Here is a 23,450-nt window from a genome sequence, read left to right on the forward strand (position 1 = left end):
TCCCTGTCTTAGGTCAGTTAGGATCACCACTTAATTTTAAGAATATGAAATTTAATATGAAATTTAATTTATTTAAGCTTTTTCTTTCATCACATTCCCAGTGGGTCAGAAGTTTACATACACTCAATTAGTATTTGGTAGCATTGCCTTCAAATTGTTTAACTTGGGTCAAACGTTTCGGGTAGTCTTCCACAAGCTTCCCACAATAATTTGGGTGAATTTTGGCCCATTCCTCCTGACAGAGCTGCTGTAACTGAGTCAGGTTTGTAGGCCTTCTTGCTCGCACACGCTTTTTCATTTCCGCCCAGAAATGTTCTATAGGATTGAGGTCAGGGCTTGGTGATGGCCACTCCAATACTTTGACTTTGTTGTCCTTAAGCCATTTTGCCAAAACTTTGGAAGTATGCTTGGGGGTTATTGTTCATTTGGAAGACCCATTTGCGATCAAGCTTGAACTTCCTGGCGGATGTCTTGAGATGTTGCTTCAATATATCCACATCATTTTCCTACCTCATGATGTCATCTATTTTGTGAAGTTCACCAATCCCTCCTGCAGCAAAGCACCCCCACAACATGATACTGCCACCCCCGTGGTTCACAGTTGGGATTGTGTTCTTCGGCTTGCAAGCGTCCCCCTTTATCCTCCAAACATAACGATGGTCATTATGGCCAAACAGTTCTATTTTTGTTTCATCAGACCAGAGGACATTTCTCCAAAAAGTACCATCTTTGTCCCCATGTGCAGTTGAAAACCGTAGTCTGGCTTTTTTATGGCGGTTTTTGAGCAGTTGCTTCTTCCTTGCTGAGCGGCCTTTCCTCCTTGTGGAGGTCTACAATTTTTTTCTGAGGTCTTGGCTGATTTCTTTTGATTTTCCCATGATGTCAAGCAAAGAGGCACTGAGTTTGAAGGTAGGCCTTGAAATACATTTACAGGTACACGTCCAATTGACTCAAATGATGACAATTAGCCTATCAGAAGCTTCTTAAGCTTAATCATTTTCTGGAATTGTCCAAGCTGTTTAAAGGCACAATCAACTTAGTGTATTTAAACTTCTGACCCACTGGAATTGTGATACAGTGAGTTATAAGTGAAATAATCTGTCTGTAAACAATTGTTGGTGTCATACACAAAGTAAATGTCCTAAATGACTTGCCAAACCTATGCTTGTTAACAAGAAGTGTGTGGAGTACTCCAACCTAAGTGTATGTAAACTTCCGACTACACCTGTACACGGTACCGAGTCAATGTGCGGGGATACAGATTAGGCGAGGTAATTTGTACATGTACAGTAGGTAGGTGTGAAGGGGGGGGGGTCAATGTAAATAGTCCAGGTGGCTATTTGATTAATTGCTCAGCAGTCTTATGGCTTGGGGGAAGAAGCTGTTAAGGGGCCTTTTGGACCTAGACTTGGCGCTCCAGTACCGCTTGCCGGGCGGTGGCAGAGAGAACAGTCTATAACTTGGGTGACTGGAGTCTTTGACCATATTTTGGGCCTTCCTCTGACACCGCCTAGTATATAGGTCCTGGATGGTAGGAAGCTTGGCTCCAGTGAAGTACTGGACCGTATGCACTACCCTCTGTAGCGCTTTACGGTCGTATGCCGAGCAGTTGCCATACCAGGTGGTGATGCAACTGGTCAGGATGCTCTCGATCGTGCAGCTGTTGATTTTTTTGAGGATCTGGGGACCCATGCCAAATCTTTTCAGTCTGAAGGAGAAAAGGCTTTGTCGTGCCCTCTTCACGACTTCCTTGGTGTGTTTGGACAATGACAGTTTGTTGGTGATGTGGACACCAAGGAACTTTAAACTCTTGACCCGCTCCACTACAGCCCCGCCGATTTGAATGGGGCCGTGTTTGGCCCTCCTTTTCCTGTAGACAACGATCATCTCCTTTGTCTTGCTCACGTTGAGGGAGAGCATTGTTGCATTGCCTTTTCACACACAGTGCAGGGTGGAGAGCAGTTCAGTAAGGTAGATGCTGGGACATGTATTAAGTCAATCATATCAACACTAAGGAATGTGTCTAATGAGCTAACAATAACAGATGATTTGGCTTAATTGACTAAGCTGACCAGGTATACTGCTTTGATTTTCATGTTAAGATTTTTCTTTAATTTGAGCTCTTGAATTAGGAGTCTGGACACTACCCACCCCCCAACATGTTATTGTTGAATACCACACTTGCTGACATATTTATCAAAGTTGAAAAAAACTCCCTATTTTCACAAACTGAAAAGGAAGTAGCCCATCAAGAATATGGAACCTCCCCTTCAAGATGCCGATCACCCGCTCTATAACAAAATGCACATTAATGTTTGAATAATATTGTTTTGGTTCATGAAATATGTCTTATATCCTTTCAACATAGTTTTGTATTGCGGAACCCCGACAGCCAATGTTTCATCCCTGTTCATCCTATAACATCCTGACTATTCTCCTCCACGCTGCCGTTCTCAGGCGCGTTCAGCAGGAGACGTTTTAAAACATTTGGTGTGGCTATGGTCAGTCATTATGGTCTGGGCCTTTGGAACCAACCTGGTCTCAGAGCATTTCGTATTATTCTGTACATACTGTAAATCTGAAACACTTAGTATGATACACTATATCAGGATTCCCCGGTTTTGGCCTGCAGCTGGTTTTATTTAGCTGATTTAATATATATACGTATATATGTATATTGCTTTTTCATTGTTGGACATAAAAAACATGTGTAAACACCAGGAAATCAGCTCCAAGTGTTTTTCATTTGGGAAATCTGTTCCTAAGTATTTCCACGCAAAACAGAAAGACACCTGATCAAATACAAATGTAAGCAAGGTTTGAAATTATTATGCTTAGTCAAATATTGTATCTGTTTGGGTTTCTTGTGGGCAATTTGCAGTCTACAAATCATTTGTAATTATGTTCCAGTCCCCCAACCATCCACTCAAGAAAAAAATGGCACGCATGAATCTAGTTGATGATCCCTGCACTATATATACGAAAGTATGTCGACACCCCTTCAAATTAGTGGATTCGGCTACTTCAGCCACACCGTTGCTGACAGGTGTAAAGCTCGCCACCATTGGACTCTGCAGCAGTGGAAAAGCGTTCTCTGGAGTGATGAATCACGCTTCACCATCTGGCAGTCCAACGGACAACTCTGGGTTTTGCAGATTCTAGGAGAATGCTACCTGCCCCAATGCATAGTGCCAACTGCAAAGTTTGGTGGAAAAGGAAGAATGGTCTTTGGGCTGTTCTTCATTGTTCGGATTAGGCCCCTTAGTTCCAGTGAAGGGAATCTTAACACTACAGCATACAATGTGGCAACAGTTTGGGGAAGGCCCTTTCCTGTTTCAGAAATAGTTTGTTGAGATCGGTGTGGAAGAACCTGACTGGCTTGCACAGAGCCCTGACCCCAAACCCATCGACCACCTTTGGGATGAATTGGAACGCTGAATGCGAGCCAGGCCTAATCACCCAACATCAGTGCCTGACCTCACTAAATGTTATTTTTTCTTCTATTTAACCAGGCAAGTCAGTTAAGATCAAATTCATATTTACAATGACAGCCTTTAGTGACTGAATGGAAGCAAGTCCCCGCAGTAATGTGCCAACATCTAGTGGAAAGCCTTCCCAGAAGAGTGGAGGCTGTTATAGCAGCGAAGGTGGAACCAACTCCATTAATGCCCATGATTTTGGTATGAGATGTTGACTAGCAGGTGTCCGCATACTTTTGGTCATATAGTGTATGTTACGTTTTGTATGGTATGTATTAATTTGTGGATGTCCATCACGTATGATATGTTACAAATTACAATTCAAATTGTATTTAACAAATTTGCAAAATGTACTATAAGTTATAAGTCTTAGCTAGGTAGCTAATTGGTTAACATTAGCTAGCTGGCTAAATTTAGCTAGGCTAGGGGTTGGGGTTAGGATTAGGGATTAAGTTTAGGGTTAGCTAAAAGTGTTAAGGTTATAGTTAGTGTGAGGAGGATTCAGGATGAGGATGCCCCATCCACCCGACCCACAGAACCAACAACTCCCATACCGGAAGTAAGTGTGAGTGATGTTGTTTCATGTGTGCGGGTCTGACTCTCCTACCTTGGCCTACTGTAACAATATATGTGAATGAGTGAGATGTTAGTCAAATTCCTGAACTAAGTGTTTTCATCATTCTAGATTGCAGCCGGTAGCAACAAGAAGAAGCGCTACAATGTGCGTGGACCCAAGAAAGACAGGAAGACACAGTACACATGCATCAAGTGCAAGAAATACATTTGCAACACACACGCAGTAAAACTCTGTTCCTCGTGTGGTGTGTAGACCAGCCTTAATTTGTTTTCAATGGGTCTCATTTATAATTTCCATAAAATACTGTATGTAAAATTTGTCCAATTTGTTCAGTTCAAAGCAATAAACATCAATAGTGATAAAAACCTTGTTTCATTTATATGTGTTCAAGATATACATGATTATTCCACCCATGTCTTGATTATAAATTATTTTTAACAAAAAATCTAATTTTATAAAACTAATAGCGCTTTTATTGACAAACGTGATCTAGCAGAGGTAAATGGCAAATATTAACCATGTATGCTGTCTATACTGCTTGTAATTGATATAAGTCAACATCTAAGTATTCTTAAGTATTTTTATGTCAATTGTAATGGCTGTATTTTTTTTAAACAATAATGTTGTGGGTCCATCAGACCCGCAAACATTGGGTGAATAACAAAAACATGAACACCACACAAGGGTTAAGTATATTTTAACAATTACATTTCCTTTCGATACTAAAGTATATTTAAAACCAAATATTTTTACTCAAGTAGTATTTTACTGGGTGACTCACTTTTACTACACACATCACATTAAAGTACTGACTGCAACTCACATTTTCTTGTGTGGTTACTTTGCCTAACGATTGAGTGTTGCGTTCCTTGCCTCTGACCTCCAACCTTCAGCAGTCAAGAGCAGGTAAGAAGACGACATATAGTAAAGACCCTACATCTGACTCTATGGGACCATTTCCTGGCCTCAGATGTGTAGTGCTCTGTCATTTTTTTAGAGAGTATTAGTCACTATCTCTGTTGTTCAAAATCAAAAGGGATACGGATGTGCCTGTTTATTTATTTTGTGTCTTTGTCTCTCTGTAGTTGACAGTTTACAAGGCCATGCCCTACAGCATTCTGCTCCCCATCACCCAGCCCCGCCCCCATCCCAGAGCTTCTGAAGGACCATCAGCACAGGTCACAAGGGCAGACACTGCCACCAAGCAGAAGATGAACACTAAGCGCTGGCCCCACTCACACTACATGGCTGCTCCTTCACAACCAGCAACTCCAAGGTGCTAATATCACCCTCGCTGAATACACTATCCTCAGAAATAAAAGGAGTCAAACTGGAACTATTTAACATGTTTGTTGTAGTTGTTTTAGACAGATCAGATTGAGAAAGTTATACAGGAACAATGCAATGCAATGACGATTTTTATCTTATTTGATCAAATGGTGAAAAGCAAAAAAGCAAATATTTTTATTGCAAGTTTAGAGGATATTAACAGCTTGGTAAAAATGAACTTTTCTTCAAAGGTGGACAGTAGGGGAAAAAGTCATGTGTACAAGTCACATGTGTGTCTTAAGAGTTCTCCCAGGGTTTTGGCCTCCTCTCCATCTGTGAGGGAGTTGGAGTTTGGTTATTAGGTTTTATGTCCAGCTTTGACAGGCCTGGGACCTCCTCTCCTGCTTGGACTAGCCGGAACACTTCCTCGAATGAAAGGGCTGCATCTGTCTTCGCTGAGGTCCCACCAGTGGTACTTTCACAAATATCAGAATTTGAATCTGCAATAGTCAAGTGGTCGAACTTCTCCAACTGTTCAATGTTGTCACCCATGGAGGATGTCGAGGACAGGGCAGTAGAACTTACACGCCATTGTTTGTACCCATCCAAGTCAATGGGCTCGACAAATCTAGCAAGGATAAATACAATGAAGAATGTGAAAAACAAACAAATAGTCACAATCTTTAAGATGTATAACCATGGTCATTTCAATACCTCATGGTTTTCGAAGAAAATGGCTTACAGAGGAGAGTACAACTGTTTTACTTTTGTCAACAGAAAAACTTAGGATCTACTATTGGGAGACTTGTAAACAAATGTTCCTCTTGAAAATAAAAAGTACATTTGCTCTAATGAAATATCCCATTACAGGGTTCAAACAGACAGTGGCAAGACTTTCAAGTACTTTTTCAAGCACTAATATTTATTTTAAAAGGACCATCGCTTTGTAATAGTTCCTATATGCAATTGTTTAGTCACCACAAGATGGCAGTATATCGCAAAAACCTAATGAAAAAGTGTTATTGATCACTAGCTTACATTCTGACGACACCGCTCACATCGCGTGCGTGAGCATTACAAAATACATTTACACATACACGTTATTCAATCATTGCACCCACACTGCTCACGCGCGCCAATGAGTGTCTGCCTTGCCAAGCGCTAAAATATTAGTCAGTTCTATTTGTGATGCTGAACGTGGTGCAAGTCCTGCCTCTCCATCTCCTCCTTGGTTATACCCACGTGGGTATTTTGAAAGATGAACTGAGGTCGGCCGGTTGTCGTGGTAATACTATGAAAGTTAGATGCCAATCCCCATATAAAGTCCAAAGGAAAAGTCGAAGGAGGAGAGTTGACTAGAAACGATTCGGTTGACCGTTTTATGTATGGATTCATTGTCGTAGTAGAGGACCTTGTGCATTTCAAGTAAAATAACAACTCAACATTTATAGCCCAGGACAAATTAGCTAACAACAGCAAGCTAGCTAAATAGGACAAATTAGCTAGCGTGCTAAATTGCTATCAATGTTTGATGCTTTTCGACCTGTTCCCAAATTAATATAATTGGTTCAGTTTGTTTTGATATTTCGTGTCGTGATCGAGTTTTGTGTGGAGGGACAAAATCAATTTGCACACAATGGCGCACGTTTGGTCTGGGAATGGTGTTAGATGTTCTACTCAATAATATGTTTCACTACTTATTTACTACATATATGAGTGGTAAGTCAACACTGAAAATTGTTGCTTTTCTATTTTTGTTTCCGAGTACATAAGAGTTTTTATATTTCACTAACTTTTCGCTCACACAGGCTGTCCCAACACATCATGACATGAAAGGAAGTTCTGACAGTGTGAAAGGCCCTTAGTTCATTCTAAAATGTTGCATTCCTTACCCATTTGAAGAGAAACAAATTATTAATGTGTTTTATTAAGATTAAAGATTCTCTCATGGGACACTATTTACATTTTAGGGGATCTCACATGGGTCCTGGAGCCCAAATTTGAGAAGCATTGTACTACTAACCTCTCTCCCTACTTGCTTCAATGCTACCTCTTGCTGTGTATCTCCTTTGCCTCCTTCATTGCAGCCTGACTCACCACTGTCTGTCTCACTACTCACTGTTAAGAAAAGGTATTTTGTTATGAGAATTTATAGTAGTCCATCTTCACAGCCAAAGAGCCCTTGAGCTACATAGCTAGCTAGACATCTGACTGAAATATCAACGACTTTTACCAGTTGTACACTCATTCTCCGAGTCAGGAAGAATGGGGATGTCTATTGACACCCCAGGAGTCGATGGATGTTGAAAAAAAATCCCACTGTCAGCGACCTCTCACCCACTTGTCACACGATAGGTCTGGCCCAAGGTAGTTCGTAGGCAAATTTTCCCGTTGGACAGAGAGATGAGTGACGCTATAATACGCGGTTAAAGTATAATTAACTAAATAAAAAGGCGAGTAAAAGCTATTTCATAAATTTAAAAAAAGGTGCGTAAACGGCGTTTATCCTCTACTACATCGCTGGTCTGGGAAAACCATTAATAAACATAAATATTCTGTAGGTGGGCTTTAATTTACAGTTGCCGGCATTTTAGCTATCGATGTGACATTTGGCGGCGCCGAATCAGTCAGTTTTATGCCCCACGAACAAAAATGTAAACAATTGAGTTATTGAGCGTACTCTTTGATAATAAACAAATAAAGTACTATGTATTCACCAGTTAGTGCTCATGTATATGATTGGTAAAATGATGTCAGCAGCACGTACCGATTGTAAAATAATAATTTAATCCCCAAAACAGTTTCCTCGCTGGAAGCCTGAAGATTTTTCAAACCACTCTGGAAATTCAAATCCACCTCGAAGTCATATGAATCGAACCGATTGTAAGCAGACTCCATTTCACGCGTAGAATGTTATTGTCGCTCATGAAGCTGATACATGTATTGAAATGTGCAAATATATACTTTAATCTACTACACCGTATGTGTCTGTGCGATGTTTTCTTGTCCAACTGAAAGAAAATACGTCTTCTTCTGTGGGGTTCATCGGCAGTTGGCCTTCAACGTTATGGTGCATTACCGCCACCTATTATACTGGAGTGTGGGCCAGCGACAGGGAGAAACGTGCTTGTTTAGCCAGTACATCAGTTGCCTCATTCCCCTCCACCCCACATGGGCTGGGACTCAAGTAAATCTTGTCTGTATACCACAGGAGGTTGGTGGCACCTTAATTGGGGAGGACGGGCTTGTGGTTGGAGCGAAATCAGTGGAATGGTATCAAATACATAGTTTTACATAGTCCTACACTCAGCAGACAAGGATGATCTTTCTATGATGACACTCTTGTTTACTGCACTATGCAATTGGATAAGATCTGGGAAAACTGTTGTTGACATCAGGAGGGGTGAAAGTCAGAGAGGAATGTAGAGCGGGAGGCAGGAACCGTAAGTCTTCCATGACTACACAGTGACAGGACATCTGATCTCATTAACTGCTTAGTGTAATTTCTGCTTTGTTTGTGTGCATGTGACACACAATGAACAGCTGGCCATATACCCTGTCCTTCTCACCCCTTCCAAGACCCACATTTCTGTGGCTAAGGTAGGTCTCAAAGTGAGCTGTCAACTTTGCTCTTATATCCTGCTCAGGCCACTGATCAGAACCAGGGCCAGCAGGTTATGACTTTGTAACACTGGTCAGACATGCTCAACCAACACAGAGTACTAACAGACAGCCACATGGCTATGGTACATATACAGTACCTTCGGAAACTATTCAGACCCCTTGACTTTTTCCACATTTTGTTAGGTTACAGCCTTAATCTAAAATGGATTAAATAGTTTTTTCTTCCCCCTCATAATGACAAAGCAAAAACTGTTTTTCAAAATATTTTTGCTAAAAAACGGACATCACATTTACATGAGTATTCAGACCCTTTACTCAGTACTTTGTTGAAGCACATTTGGCAGCGATTACAGCCTCAAGTCTTTTTGGGTATGATGCGACAAGCTTGACACCTGTATTTGGGGAGTTCCTCCCATTCTTCACTGCAGATCTTCTCAAGCTCTGTCAGGTTGGATGGGGAGCTATTTTCAGGTCTCTCCAGAGATGTTCAATTGGGTTCAAGTCAAGGTTCTGGATCGGCCACTCAATGACATTCAGAGACTTTTCCTGAAGCCACTCCTGCGTTGTCTTGGCAGTGTGTTTAGAGTCGTTGTCCTGTTGGAAGGTGAACCTCCACCCCAGTCTGAGGTCCTGAGCGCTCTGGAGCAGGATTTCATCAAGGATCTCTCTGTACTTTGCTCCGTTCATTGTTGTCTCGATCCCGACTAGTCTCCCAGTCCCTGCCACTGAAAAACATCCCCAGAGCAGGATGCTGCCACCAATATGCTTCACCGTAGGGGTGTCAGGTTTCCTCCAGACATGACACTTGGCATTTAGGCCAAAGAGTTCAATCTTGTTTCTGATGGTCTGAGAGTCTTTAGTTGCCTTTTGGCAAACTCCAAGCAGGCTGTCATGTGCCTTTTACTAAGGAGTGGCTTCCGTCTGGCCGATCTCTACCAGTAAGGCCTAATTGGTAGAGTGCTGCAGAGATGGTTGTCCTTCTGGAAGGTTCTCCCATCTCCACAGAGAAACTCTGTCAGTGACCATCAGGTTTTTGGTCACCTCCCTTACCAAGGCCCTTCTTCCCCGATTGGTCAGTTTGGCCGGGTGGCCAGCTCTAGGAAGAGTCTTGGTGGTTCCCAACTTCTTTCATTTAAGAATGGAGGCCACTGTGTTCTTGGGGACCATCAATGCTGCAGACATTTTTTGGTACCCTTCCCAGATCTGTGCCTTGACACAATCCTGTCTCGGAGCTGTACGTACAATTCCTTCGACCTCATGGCTTGGCTTTTGCTCTGACATGCACAGTCAACTGTGGGACCTTATATAGACAGGTGTGTGCCTTTCCAAATCATGTCCAATCAATTAAATTTACCACAGGTGGACTCCAATCAAGTAAAAAAATAAAAAAGTTTTCACTTTGTCATGATGGGGTATTGTGTATAGATTGATGAGAAAAACACATAACACATAAGGCTGTAACGTAACAAAATGTGGAAAAAGTCAAGGGGTCTGAATACTTTTCCGAACAGCACTGTACGTACAGTACAAGTATGGACAGCATTAATTACAGTACAGAATTGCATAGTATAGTAGTTTATTCATTCCGACAATATTCTTACAGATGTAGAAAATATTATTTAGTTCTATAAGATAATACAAAATCAATGAGTACTGACAATTGTAAGTGACTTGGTGTGTCCAAAAAGGTTGTTGCATATTGTAAAAAGGTGAAGTGCCATGGGCTGAACTGAAAGAAGAAGAAAGAAGATTTTCTAGCACAGAATTTCTTACATAACTCCTTCTCTTTCAAAAAGGACATGCTACAGGCATATAATAGGCATGTATGTATCTCAAATAACTATACCCCCTATCATAATGGGTTCTAAAGTACTTCCCTCTATCCATTCATCCTGATGACTGAAAGCAGAATTCCAGAACACAGGCCTTGGATTCTCCATGTCCCTTGTAATATTTATCAGCTGTCCAGTGGTGTCAATGTGATACTGCTCCACCCCCTTACTCACAGTTGGAGTTGGGATCTCCTGACCCACAACCGTTTACAGTGGAGGAATATCTATTATGCTGTAGCTTGGTCAGGGCCAAGGCGAGATGATCGGGCAAAGCAGAAGGACAAGGACTTGGAACTGATACAGTCATAGTTCCCATCCTGAGAGAGAGATGGATGGAGGGAGAGAGAGACAGAGAGGGGGGAGGGAGAGACAGAGGAATAACATACATTAGCCAGTAAGTTGAATATGAGAGTGAGGCTCAGTACAGTGAGTACAGTATTTGTTAAGTTTTTGGATCCTTCTCAAAACCAAGCAAGCTAACTAGTATGTGTGGACAGACATGAGCCACTAGCCAGTAAGTTGAATATACGTGAGGTACAGTATGTGTTCAGTGTGTGGATCCTGTGTTGGGTAGGCCTACAGTACTCACCTCTAGTGTCAATTTACTCTCCAGGCTCAGGTCTCTTCTGAGAGCCTGGTTCTGACTGTGGGCCTGACTGGGGCAGTTATCCTCCTTCTGGCCGCGGCACGCTTCCTCTCTCTGCTTCATGAACCTCTGGTTCCCAATCCTGGCGACACTGTCGTTCCTGTGTACCGGTGCAGCAGGGCGACGAGTGGGCACGACCTCCAGGGTTTTATGAGCTGGACTGCATTTCCCCTTCTGCCCCCCGCCCGGTGCTGTTGCTTGTGCTGGCTTGTCTGCTCGACCACTCATTTTGCGCAAGAACTCTGTGACTAGGCCGTACCGGTTGGCACCACCAGGTTTTCTGGTGGGTTTAGTGTTGTTCCCTCCACTGCTCAATTCACTGTTTATTGTGCTATGGTGAATAAGCCTTGGACCAGCTCTGGGATTGATGGGGCGGGCCCAGGTTGACCCAGCAGGACCCCGATGGGAAAGGCTCCACAAAACACCCTCACTGCCAGGAGTGGCAGAGGAGGAGGTGGAGGAGTTGGAGGTGGTGGTGAAACCAGTTGTGGAGGAAGGGGAGATGGACGATGAAGATGAAGCAGAGGCAGAGTATCTGCGGTACATTTTTGGGGAGGTGGAGCCTGACTTGGACCTCTCGGTCCTCCCTGGGAGCCTCTCAAGGGAAGTCGAGATCTGTTGAGTGCGGGCAGAGAGGCGTAAAGGGTTACCTCTCACTGCTATTACACTGTAGGGCCCATCCGTCTGTAGACCCACACTCACCATCTGTGGGTGCATCTGGGTCTGAGTCCCTGTGGTGGCCACGTCCACTGTCCATCCCCCACTCACAATCACCCTCCCCTTCCTCCTCTCCGGCGAACTGGAGTGAACTGCCTGTCGTAAGCTAGCTGTCATCTCTTTCATGTCGTCGCTCAAGTTAGCGGAGACCCTCAGACATAAGGGAGTGAGAGAGTTTTGGGACGTACTAAGCCTGGCAGAGATTACACTGGTAGTAGAATTTCTATCAGTGTTGGTAATGTGCCTCAGATGAGCTAGATGGACTCTCCGTGCAGACAGGGGACTGTAGTAGATGCGGAGGACAGTCTTCTCTGGGGCAGTGCAGCTACTGTCCAGGGTCAACTGGTCCAAGTTTAGATTAGGGAAGCTAGGGGGCATGATGGGGTGGTCCCAGGTCTTAAAGGGGTCTTCTCGGTCTAGCTGGGCAGCCTCTTGGCTGAGGTAACACCAGTTCTTCTTCTTGGAACCTAATATAGAGCGGTCTGGTTTGGTCTTATTTCTTGTCTGTGGGGAAATAAGAGTATCTTCATATTATGGTGAAAAGAGCACAGAAACCCAGGGGAAGCAGCCATGTAAAGAAATAAATCTGCTCTTCCCAATTCAAAGGCTCACTGGGCCTAGCAACACCACGGGCTAGTAGCTAGCTAGTCGTCTCGTATTTCTGTCTGTCTCCTATAAACAGCTGAAATATTTACAATTGATCTTTTTGATTTAAATTGCTATTCTGTTTGCCAGAAAAATGATCTTCTTTACATTAAAATGTAATCATGGTAACCACAAACCTGTTTTAAGTTATAGTTCAACATGTGGAGGAAAACGACTTCCCTGTTTTGAAACAACGGGATGTGATGAAGAGACGTAGATGGACTATAAAAAAAGTGAATGTTTTACTCATTGTTTTTGGACAATGACACACCAACCACGAGCGAGTGAGTCATGAGTTCAGTGCGCTTTCTTTTCTATCCACACACACCCAGACTTCATTCCGACTTTCTCTCCCCCACACTATACCTTTCTCTCTCCCCTTTCTCTCTCCCCTTTCTCTCTCTCTGGCTCTTTCTTTTTCTCTTTTTCTCTTTATTGCTCACTTTCTCACTCTCACATATTCCCTTTCTGGGTCTGTCTGGGTGTTGTAATGCAGTGGATGCACATGTTAGTTCTGCTTTTAGCAGTAGCCCCCACAAGAGCTTAGCCTAAATACCGTGGCACCGTTGATCTCATGATGTCTGTACTGTATGCAGGCAGGCCAGGGAGAACCCCTGCCAGATAGAAGACATCAGCTGGGCTTACTGCTGAATCACATCCAATCACATGCTCCCAAACACAACACAACACAGGACATATAAACATGGGAGCCTGGTGGCTGGAGGAAACAGAAAATAAAATACTTCCTTACCTCAGTTATCTCACTCTGTATTCCTCTAGGATGGCCTGGCTGGTCTGGATACTCCTGTGCCTCAGTCTTACCAATGCTGCACTCCATCTGAGTTATTAAAAGAAAGAGTGAGGTATTACAGTCTGTGATGATTTCTCAGAATCAGGATATCTGTCTGATCCACTTGCCTTAGAACATAATAGTGGTGTATCCCTCATTGTAAGGGATAATGATCTTAAGTATCAACTTATGTAATTGGACAGTGACTTCATAGGCTGAGCCCACAGCGGGACAGTGGCATTAGCTCACCTTGGAGACTAAGCCTTTCCAGTCTGATGCCCATGTGGCCTTCGCATGCTGTCCTGCCATGCTGTCCTCTGAGTCCTGCAGCTCTGTGCCCAAGTACTGCAGCAACCCGTGTAGTATAGACATAGTCGTAAGATCTCTGCTCTGTAAAAAAAAGATACAAGTTTAACATACTTGAAATCTTGGCTTTCATTGTTACTTACTAAAATAAAGTGATTTATGAACATTTCAGTTACAGTATGTTGCAATTCATGTTCCCTTACATTCCCTTCCCCTCATACCTCTTTGCCCTCCAGGCCAGATCTCTTCCCCACACCACGCTGGTGGAGGACCCAGAGCACCTTCAAAGTGAGCTTCATCATGGGGTCCCTGCAGCTGTCGAGGTGGTCTGACTGTGTTGCTCGTCTTACTCTCTCCTTCACCACTACTGTGTGCAGGCCTTCACCAGTTTCATTCTTGGCTGAGACCTCTGTGTTGTTTTGTGTGTCCTGATCAGCCAGGGATGGGATTGCGGTGGGATCCCAATTTCCTTCAACCCTCAACTCTCTTCCTTGTGTCACCAATAACTCCACCCTCCCCATTAAGGCTAACAGCATTGCCTGCAGAAGCTCCAGAGCCTCATGAAGGTGTCCTTGCATGAGTGGGTCCAGAGCCAGAGGCTGGGCTTTACCTTGAGGGTAAGACTTTGCCCGAGAGATGTGGGGAGATAAGGGAGGGGAGCTGTGGCCATTCTTGGCCGGTGAGACAAAAAGCTGGATAGCTGAGGTCACAAGGCAGGCATGATCTCGCAAGGCAAGGAGGGCCTCATGGTCTTTCACATTCAAGGCATGGGCAACACTGCCTCTGCGTGTATAACTCTGCTGGTTGTCCAGGGGCTCCCATTCCCCACCTACAGACCCCTTTCGAGGGATCTGACTGGGGGGACTCAACCTCTCCGTCTGAGGTTGGTCTCTACGCTGTATTTCCATCACCTCCTCCTGAAAACACTCAATCACACTCCTTCTCTGCTCTTCCCTCTTCTCCTGCTCAAACTGCATACACTCCCTCCTCAAGCTCTGTTCACAATCCTCTACATCCCTCACATAAAGCGGTGGTAGATCCCCATTGTCCCTGGCCCCCTTCTGTGGCTGCTCCTCTTTCTCTTCTCCTCCACCTCCTAATACGCTCTCCCTGATGTCGCTCATCTCTGCCCGGAGGCCATGGTTCTCCACCTCCAGCTCTACAATACGGCGGCTCAGCAGCGTCGCTTCCTCCTCCACCAGCCGCAGGTGAACCTTGACCTCTGCCTCCCTGGTGTGGGGGGACTTGGCAGTACCACCCTCAGAGGAGTGGGCAGCAGCATCTACGTCTCCATAGGCCGAGCGGTACTTTGACAGAACCTCACGCATGCACTCACTTTCCGACACCATCTTGCTCAGCTTCTTGCACATGAGAGCTGATTCCTCCTTGGCAAAGTGAAGCTGGCACTTCAGATCAGCACTGTCATCCTGAGGAGTCAAATGGCACAACAATGTGATTAAAGATGACATACAGTGCCTTGCGAAAGTATTCGGCCCCCTTAAACTTTGCGACCTTTTGCCACATTTCAGGCATCAAACATAAAGATATAAAACTGTATTTTTTTGTGAAGAATCAACAACAAGTGGGACACAATCATGAAGTGGAACGACATTTATTGGATATTTCAAACTTTTTCAACAAATCAAAAACTGAAAAATTGGGCGTGCAAAATTATTCAGCCCCCTTAAGTTAATACTTTGTAGCGCCACCTTTTGCTGCGATTACAGCTGTAAGTCGCTTGGGGTATGTCTCTATCAGTTTTGCACATCGAGAGACTGACATTTTTTCCCATTCCTCCTTGCAAAACAGCTCGAGCTCAGTGAGGTTGGATGGAGAGCATTTGTGAACAGCAGTTTTCAGTTCTTTCCACAGATTCTCTATTGGATTCAGGTCTGGACTTTGACTTGGCCATTCTAACACCTGGATATGTTTATTTTTGAACCATTCCATTGTAGATTTTGCTTTATGTTTTGGATCATTGTCTTGTTGGAAGACAAATCTCCGTCCCAGTCTCAGGTCTTTTGCAGACTCCATCAGGTCTTCTTCCAGAATGGTCCTGTATTTGGCTCCATCCATCTTCCCATCAATTTTAACCATCTTCCCTGTCCCTGCTGAAGAAAAGCAGGCCCAAACCATGATACTGCCACCACCATGTTTGACAGTGGGGATGGTGAGTTCAGGGTGATGAGCTGTGTTGCTTTTATGCCAAACATAACGTTTTGCATTGTTGCCAAAAAGTTCAATTTTGGTTTCATCTGACCAGAGCACCTTCTTCCACATGTTTGGTGTGTCTCCCAGGTGGCTTGTGGCAAACTTTAAACAACACTTTTTATGGATATCTTTAAGAAATGGCTTTCTTCTTGCCACTCTTCCATAAAGGCCAGATTTGTGCAATATACGACTGATTGTTGTCCTATGGACAGAGTCTCCCACCTCAGCTGTAGATCTCTGCAGTTCATCCAGAGTGATCATGGGCCTCTTGGCTGCATCTCTGATCAGTCTTCTCCTTGTATGAGCTGAAAGTTTAGAGGGACGGCCAGGTCTTGGTAGATTTGCAGTGGTCTGATACTCCTTCCATTTCAATATTATCGCTTGCACAGTGCTCCTTGGGATGTTTAAAGCTTGGGAAATATTTTTGTATCCAAATCCGGCTTTAAACTTCTTCACAACAGTATCTCGGACCTGCCTGGTGTGTTCCTTGTTCTTCATGATGCTCTCTGCGCTTTTAACGGACCTCTGAGACTATCACAGTGCAGGTGCATTTATATGGAGACTTGATTACACACAGGTGGATTGTATTTATCATCATTAGTCATTTAGGTCAACATTGGATCATTCAGAGATCCTCACTGAACTTCTGGAGAGAGTTTGCTGCACTGAAAGTAAAGGGGCTGAATAATTTTGCACGCCCAATTTTTCAGTTTTTGATTTGTTAAAGTTTGAAATATCCAATAAATGTCGTTCCACTTCATGATTGTGTCCCACTTGTTGTTGATTCTTCACAAAAAAATACAGTTTTATATCTTTATGTTTGATGCCTGAAATGTGGCAAAAGGTCGCAAAGTTCAAGGGGGCCGAATACTTTCGCAAGGCACTGTAAATGTACTCTAATGAAGTCACTCATATGTAAATATAATATTAGATCTTTACCTGGGGAGACAGCGTCTTCTCAGTCTTGCTGTTTGGTGATCTGACATTTTTCCTCTTCAGAGAACTCTGAGAAGTAAAGTAAAACAAATGTCAAAGAATTCTGATGATTCAACAGTATCATAAACGGCATAGTTACCACCCTATGAAAACATGACAGAGGAGGAGAGGATATAGATGTCATCCTAATAAACCAACTTTCTTTCAGCTTTCCTCCCCTGTCTCCTTCCTGTCTGTCACTCCTGTCTGTATCTTAGAATATTCTTAGAGAGTCTTACAGGATATCAATGTTTACACACAGCATTTAATGTCCAAGAGAAACAAACCAAGAGAGTCAAAGTACATGTGTACACAAATTAATTTGTTCCATTACAAACACACTGTTTGTCTATGTCTTATAACGTCCCAACATGAACTTCCTGTATAAGTTAAGCAAATGTTTGCACTGCAGAGTATGAGAGGAATGTAGGTTGGTGTCACCGTGTCAGTCTCTGTCTTTCTCATGTCTCAAACAGGGATCACTGGGGTTAAAGTACTCAAAATAATCATCTTACTGAGGTATTGCAGTGGGAATAGCTCCATCAAAACTAGGTCGGTAATAAATAGACCCCGAGGCAGTGAACAGTGGATGAGTCTGGTGTAAAAGAACAACAATAAACGGCACTGTGACAACCAATAGTATATTACTATCACCACCCTTAAGGTCTCAGTCTCAAAGCAAGGCAGCAACCAAGACAGGCAAACTGCAGTAACGGTGGTGGTCGTTAAAATGTTAATCTTCCTTTACACTGATCTTGACTAGGTTCCCTGGTAATAGTCTACCCAGATTAGGTCATCTAAGTGGATTTCCTAGTCAGGATCAAAAGGAGTAGCAGCTGTCTCAGATGAGCAGACTAGGCTGAGCTGACGACAAAGCACCGAATCCTGGATTAAATTTAAACACGGGTAGCTGGACTGCACTGCACTGTCATTAAGAAAGACCTGCATGAGTGACTCCATGGCCACCAGTTGATGACATGGAATTCAGTGATAGTATGGCACTAAGCCAGTACCTAAGCCACAGCCTTTTTGATGCTGTAATTCATCCTCCTGACCCAGATTTGCCCATGCTTAATAGGACCAGAGGGGAGAGAGAGAGATAACTATTTACCTATTTTGGTCCCTCTTTCTCTCTCTCTGTAGTCCCTAGTGAGAAAAATGTCAACTGTGTCCCCCAAGTTCAGCCTCCTTTACATCTAATCAAATGGCTACCCAGACTATTTGCATTGCCCCCCCCCCCTTATTTTACGCTGCTTCTACTCTCTGTTATTATCTATGCATAGTCACTTTAATAACTCTACCTACATGTGCATATTACCTCAAATACCTCGACTAACCAGTGCCCCCGCACATTGACCCTGTACCGGTACCCCCTGTATATAGCCTCACTATTGTTATTTTACTGCTGCTCTTTAATTATTTCTTACCTTTATTTTGTACTTTTATTTTCTTCTTTAAACTGGGTTATTGGTTAAGGGCTTGTAGGTAAGCATTTCAATGTAAGGTCTACCTACACCTGTTGTATTCAGCGCATGTGACAAATAAAATGTTATTTGATTTACATGCAGTACCACTCTACCTCACTCAGTGCCCACCGCCCAGCAGTCAGATACTAGCCATGCCCTGAGCCTTAGGCCCAGCAAAGTCCTAGCATCCAGTCAGGGTCATGTGTCACCTCACTTCAGAGTGACAGTAGGATGCATGGGGAGTAACTGGTTGATATGGGATAACTGAAGTGTATAGAGTACTACATGAAGGAATAGGACTCTTATACATGAAAAAATTCTGTAGTATGCTATAGTATAGATATTATAGTATTCACTGTAATGTTTTTGTGGACTTTACTGTAGTATTCACTGTAGTGAATAATGTAGTATTTACTGTACTATACTGTAACATTTACAGGTAACTATAGTATAAATACTGTAGTAAAAGAAAGCTGTAGGATATACTAAAGTAATTAATGCATGGCGTTATGGACTGTAGTATACACTGTAGTGTTTTTGCAGAAATTACTGTAGTATTTACTATAGTTTTTTTGTTTTATTATCTATGACATAGAGTGCAGGTTTTCTCCTTGAGGAAACCCATTGGAGTAATACTAAAATGACACATTTTCAATAACCTGTAGGTGGGACTGGGGTCTGAATGGATAGTTCAGAGCTTCTGCTCTTTCCTATCATCTGTAGGGAACACAATATATGGTCTATACTTGGCATGTAAGTTTCTCAATTATGGGTGGCACAAATTGGTCTTTGTGGAGGGAAATGGGCAGGGTATATGCTAATTTAAACTAATACAGTTGGTGGTGGTGTGTAAAAGCAGTACTTCTCTGGCTTTCTCCATCTCGCCCTGTTGAACTTGCTTTGCCACCTCCAGCTCTTGTTGCCTCTCCCGAAGTGCATCGTTCTCCCACTCCAGCCGGGAGTTCTTCTGTTGCACGGACTCCAACTCATTGTGCAGGCGGAGGGATACACTCTTTGCTACCTGTGAACAGAAGTCAACCACAACAAACTTTAAATACTATAAAACACTAACAGACAACTGTCTTTGTTGGAGGGAATTAGAGGTTGTTTTTGACGTAATAGTGCATTAGATAACAATCATTTTGTGCCTTTGTCATAGAAAATTACAAGACAATCTTCCAGATATCAGCCTTCAAAACAACAACACTGTGTTATCTGCATTGTAATAAGGTGAATGAAACATCCCTTGAGGAGCAACCTAGGGCAGGTCCAGATGATGCATGTGATTGTAAGGTGGTGTTCGGCACATTATTATATTGTGCTATTTACTCTCCAAGAGAAACTATACTGTATCTGTATTTTTACATCTTTTGGCAGTAATACAAAAAGACAGATCTCCGTGTTAGAATGTGAAGAGGGGGTGAGGGGGAAGCCAAAAGTGCCAGATTCTCTGCCATGCTACTGGTGGGCATTCTATTACCACACACAGCTGAGCAAAGAAACTGAACATTGCAGCCTCTAACAGAGGAATCAGCCGACATGCCAGTAAACTTTCCACAGTGATCTACCCACTCACCCCTTGAGGCTGGTCGGTCGGAGTAATTGTATTTGTCATAATGTCTCTTTAATGTCTTTAATTGGGCAGTTCACAGCAAGTGGCAACCACAAAAATTCCACTCCACCACAACAAAACCCAAACAAAAGCACACACACTCACAGATACATTAAACAGACATACTTCACATTTCTTGAAGCACATCTGACAGGATGTAACAGTAAGCTGAGCCATAAAACATTGTTAAATACTGTAAAGTTAAGTGTGCACTTAAAAAACTGAGTCATATGATGTGAGCAGTGTAGTTTATGTAAAATACCCTGAACTCATGAAACAGTAGAGTGGAATGTACAGCCATTCAAAGGGATTTTGGGGGGGTTTGGTACATTGACTGGAATCATAATGAATCACTCGACCCTGTTGATAACACTATGCAACAGAGCAAGAGAAGGAAGGATTACAGTACAGTCCCTACAGGACAAAGATGCCTGAAAATGAAAAGTTGCTTTGAGTGAGCACTCCACACACATAAACACGCAGACCCCTCACCTTGACGTCATGCTCCAGGGAGCGGACCAGTTCCCCTTCCACCTGGCCAGTCTGGGCCACCCTGAGGCTACGGCGCTCGGCCTTGTGGAGGCGGTACTGCAGGATGCGACACAACTTGTTGGCCTGCTCCAGCTGCAAACGCAGCTCCTGAAGCTGACACACCTCATCCTCCAGGAACAGATCCCGCATCTCCAGCATCTCACAGCGCATCTCCTCCATCTCATCCTGGACAGGACAACCAACAATCATCATCGTGTGTGTGTGTGTGTGTGTGTGTGTGTGTGTGTGTGTGTGTGTGTGTGTGTGTGTGTGTGTGTGTGTGTGTGTGTGTGTGTGTGTGTGTGTGTGTGTGTGTGTGTGTGTGTATGTGTGTGTGTGTGTGTGTGTGTGCGTGCGTGTACTATGTAGGGGAGGAATGGGACCGAAAATCGACTCTGGCATTTCTAACACATGGTCCATTATTATTTTGAGGGCCCAATTAATTAGCCAGATAATGATAATTTTGCCCACTGTGAGTGATGACTTTTGATGGTCCTTGTGCGTGCTGCGGCTCCTGCAGTCGCATGCTAGTAATTAAGGTTGTCATGGCCAATTACAGAAAGTATCTAAGCTGCTCTGCTAAGGAATGTCTGTCTGTCTAACCTTGACAACAACTGATGTCATGTGCGTGCCTGCGTTCTGGTTTCAATCCTTCAGTATTAATCTATATTCAAATCAGTCGATAGTCAACGTATTTTCTTTATGATAAGAGGGACCAAGCCCCTAGAGGCAATGTGTGAAATAATAAAAAATAAAAAAACATTTTACGCGTAATGACATGTACATTTAATGAATTATCTTACTTTCAAATACTGATTTTCCGATCTCAAATCGTCGTTTTCTCTGACAAGATCCTCGTGCGTCTCGTCCACGAGCTCCCGGGTCGGTTCTGAATTCACCATGGACGCTCCACTGACATTCAGCGAGGGAAGGAAAGCAAGAACGGACCCTCCGCATCCAGGAGAATGGTTTCCATCCCAGACAGAATGCATAATAGAATTTTCCTGTGATAGGCCTAGCGGTTTGAATGCGCTGCCTACAGTGCTCATATCGCGTACACTGATTTGTGCATTCCCACTCAACCTGTCTCTATTTGCCTCTCTTTCTCCGCCACTTGGTCCTGCCTCGCAGCTTGGAGACGGAGTGTCCGCAGAATGTTGGTTTCCCTCCGATGCAGTCAGAAATCCCTCCGTCCAGTCAGAAATGTCAGAACTTCTGTCCGAGTAGGATAGCTTCCCCGACACACAACCTGAATCATTGCTCAAATCCTCCGAAGCATTGCTAGCTTCATATCGTTTTCTCGGTGTGCTTAGATTTTTTTGGCACTCCGTAACGGATGGTGCGCCCCTTCCTGTGCGCTTCCCTTTCTCCAGTTTAATCTCTTTCCCTTTGCCCATGATGCGCCGGACAGTCCCTGTTGACCTGGATGAGTCTGGGGCATGTTTGGGCGGCGCATTCGATGGGGTTCGCTTTTTCTTCATGCTGACACCTTGTTGTGCCTTGGGCTGTCTTTCTCCCCTGTGCGTCAGGCGTCTTGGCACCGGACTGTCAACATCTCTGCTGTTCATTTCTTTTCCGTTTTTCTTAATATATAGCCTAGTGCATAAAATGAAGAATTGCCCTTAATTAATTCATACAGTCTATTATTCTTTGTTGAGTCCAACAAAATAAACGGAATGAGTTATAACAGAATTTCCACGGCTATTTTCTGTAGAAGCGAATGACAGAAGGAAGGAGAGACCAGCGCACTTCAGTTCATCCTTCGGCCAGTCGGTCAAGTGTGTGCTGTCACATTGCTTGATTTAAACCTGACCAGAAATGTAAGCATACCCCGCCCATCTTTTACGCGCGTACTGTGGCAAATTATGGGGTTCGCCAATGAAATTGCCAGCTTTGCACATCATGCATTCTGCACTGAGCATAACACAACATCATAGGCTACGGTCTATTGGTCATATGTTAATACCATGGGCGCAACTTTGGTTTTAGAAGTGGAGGGACATATTTTTTTATTTTATGTATCAAGTCGTTGCCTCGTTTTGTATCACATTCCAATGATAAAACTGTGGGGATAAAAAGTAGATTTCAGAATGTGAAGGGGACATGTCCCACCGCCCCCAGTGAAAGTTTATTGAACCTTTATTTAACAAGGCAAGTCAGTTAAGAACAAATTCTTATTTACAATGACGGCCTACCAAACGGAAAAAATGCCTCCTGCGGGGACAGGGGTAAAAATAAATTAAAATATAGGACAAAACACACATCACGACAAGAAAGTCATGGAGTAATAGCCTAATTAATTTTGTGGCTACCCACTGGGCACACACTTGTTGAATCAACGTATGTTGATGTTGAACCAACATGGAATAGACGTTGAATTGCTATAAAGGCGGTTCCGGTTATTCCTCAATTTCATTCCAAAATAGAATATAATGGAATGTTATATTGAAATCTCAATTTTCATTTATTCTATTGCTGTGATGGGCTTCATTTTGTCATGCAAACATCTTGTTTTTTCTAGACAAATTTGGGGGAAAATGAAACAGCCCATCCAATGGGTGTACTCAATTCAGTTCTGGGCGGCTGAGGTTCCGGGTGTCCCCAGTGCGTCCGGTGCGCCCATGTTATTTTTTTTTATAAATGACTCCCTCAAGTGGCCAGAAAATAGAAATTACAACTCTTGCAACGCTGCCACTGAGACTATCAGATGTGATGTATCATAGCACCCGTTATTCTGGTCGTCACTAGTTACCACATCCACAAAGTCGTA

At 43.4% G+C, this 23,450-nt stretch overlaps 1 protein-coding gene and 1 long non-coding RNA gene across 2 annotated transcripts; both read right to left on the reverse strand.

Moving 5' to 3' along the window:
* Nucleotides 1–5,390: 5,390 nt before the first annotated feature.
* On the reverse strand, nucleotides 5,391–8,438 carry LOC109908181 (uncharacterized). Its single transcript, XR_002257632.2, has 2 exons — nucleotides 8,093–8,438; nucleotides 5,391–5,953 (listed from the first exon to the last, which is right to left on the reverse strand). It is a non-coding gene; the product is annotated as an uncharacterized LOC109908181 (long non-coding RNA).
* Nucleotides 8,439–10,508: 2,070 nt separating this feature from the next.
* Nucleotides 10,509–22,446, reverse strand: LOC109907041 (protein SOGA1). Its single transcript, XM_031794461.1, has 9 exons — nucleotides 21,484–22,446; nucleotides 20,642–20,866; nucleotides 19,400–19,558; nucleotides 17,036–17,101; nucleotides 14,107–15,312; nucleotides 13,829–13,969; nucleotides 13,541–13,627; nucleotides 11,371–12,648; nucleotides 10,509–11,098 (listed from the first exon to the last, which is right to left on the reverse strand). Exons 1-9 carry the CDS (start codon nucleotides 22,246–22,248, stop codon nucleotides 11,009–11,011), a joined length of 4,017 nt encoding a protein of 1,338 aa, XP_031650321.1. The 5' UTR covers nucleotides 22,249–22,446; the 3' UTR covers nucleotides 10,509–11,008.
* Between the last annotated feature and the right edge of the window lie 1,004 nt (nucleotides 22,447–23,450).

Source organism: Oncorhynchus kisutch, linkage group LG17 (assembly GCF_002021735.2).
Source record: "Oncorhynchus kisutch isolate 150728-3 linkage group LG17, Okis_V2, whole genome shotgun sequence".
NCBI lineage: Eukaryota > Metazoa > Chordata > Actinopteri > Salmoniformes > Salmonidae > Oncorhynchus > Oncorhynchus kisutch.

What these genes read in the sequence shown, in the direction of transcription:
- LOC109907041 (XM_031794461.1), bottom strand. Translation starts at nt 22,248, where the DNA reads ATGAACAGCAGAGATGTTGACAGTCCGGTGCCAAGACGCCTGACGCAC. An exon ending in CTGGCCTGGAGGGCAAAGAG is followed by an intron (nt 13,970 to 14,106) that starts GTATGAGGGGAA and finishes TTTTTTTTACAG; the next exon opens with AGCAGAGATCTTACGACTAT. An exon ending in TACAGAGTGAGATAACTGAG is followed by an intron (nt 12,649 to 13,540) that starts GTAAGGAAGTAT and finishes ATTTCCCCACAG; the next exon opens with ACAAGAAATAAGACCAAACC.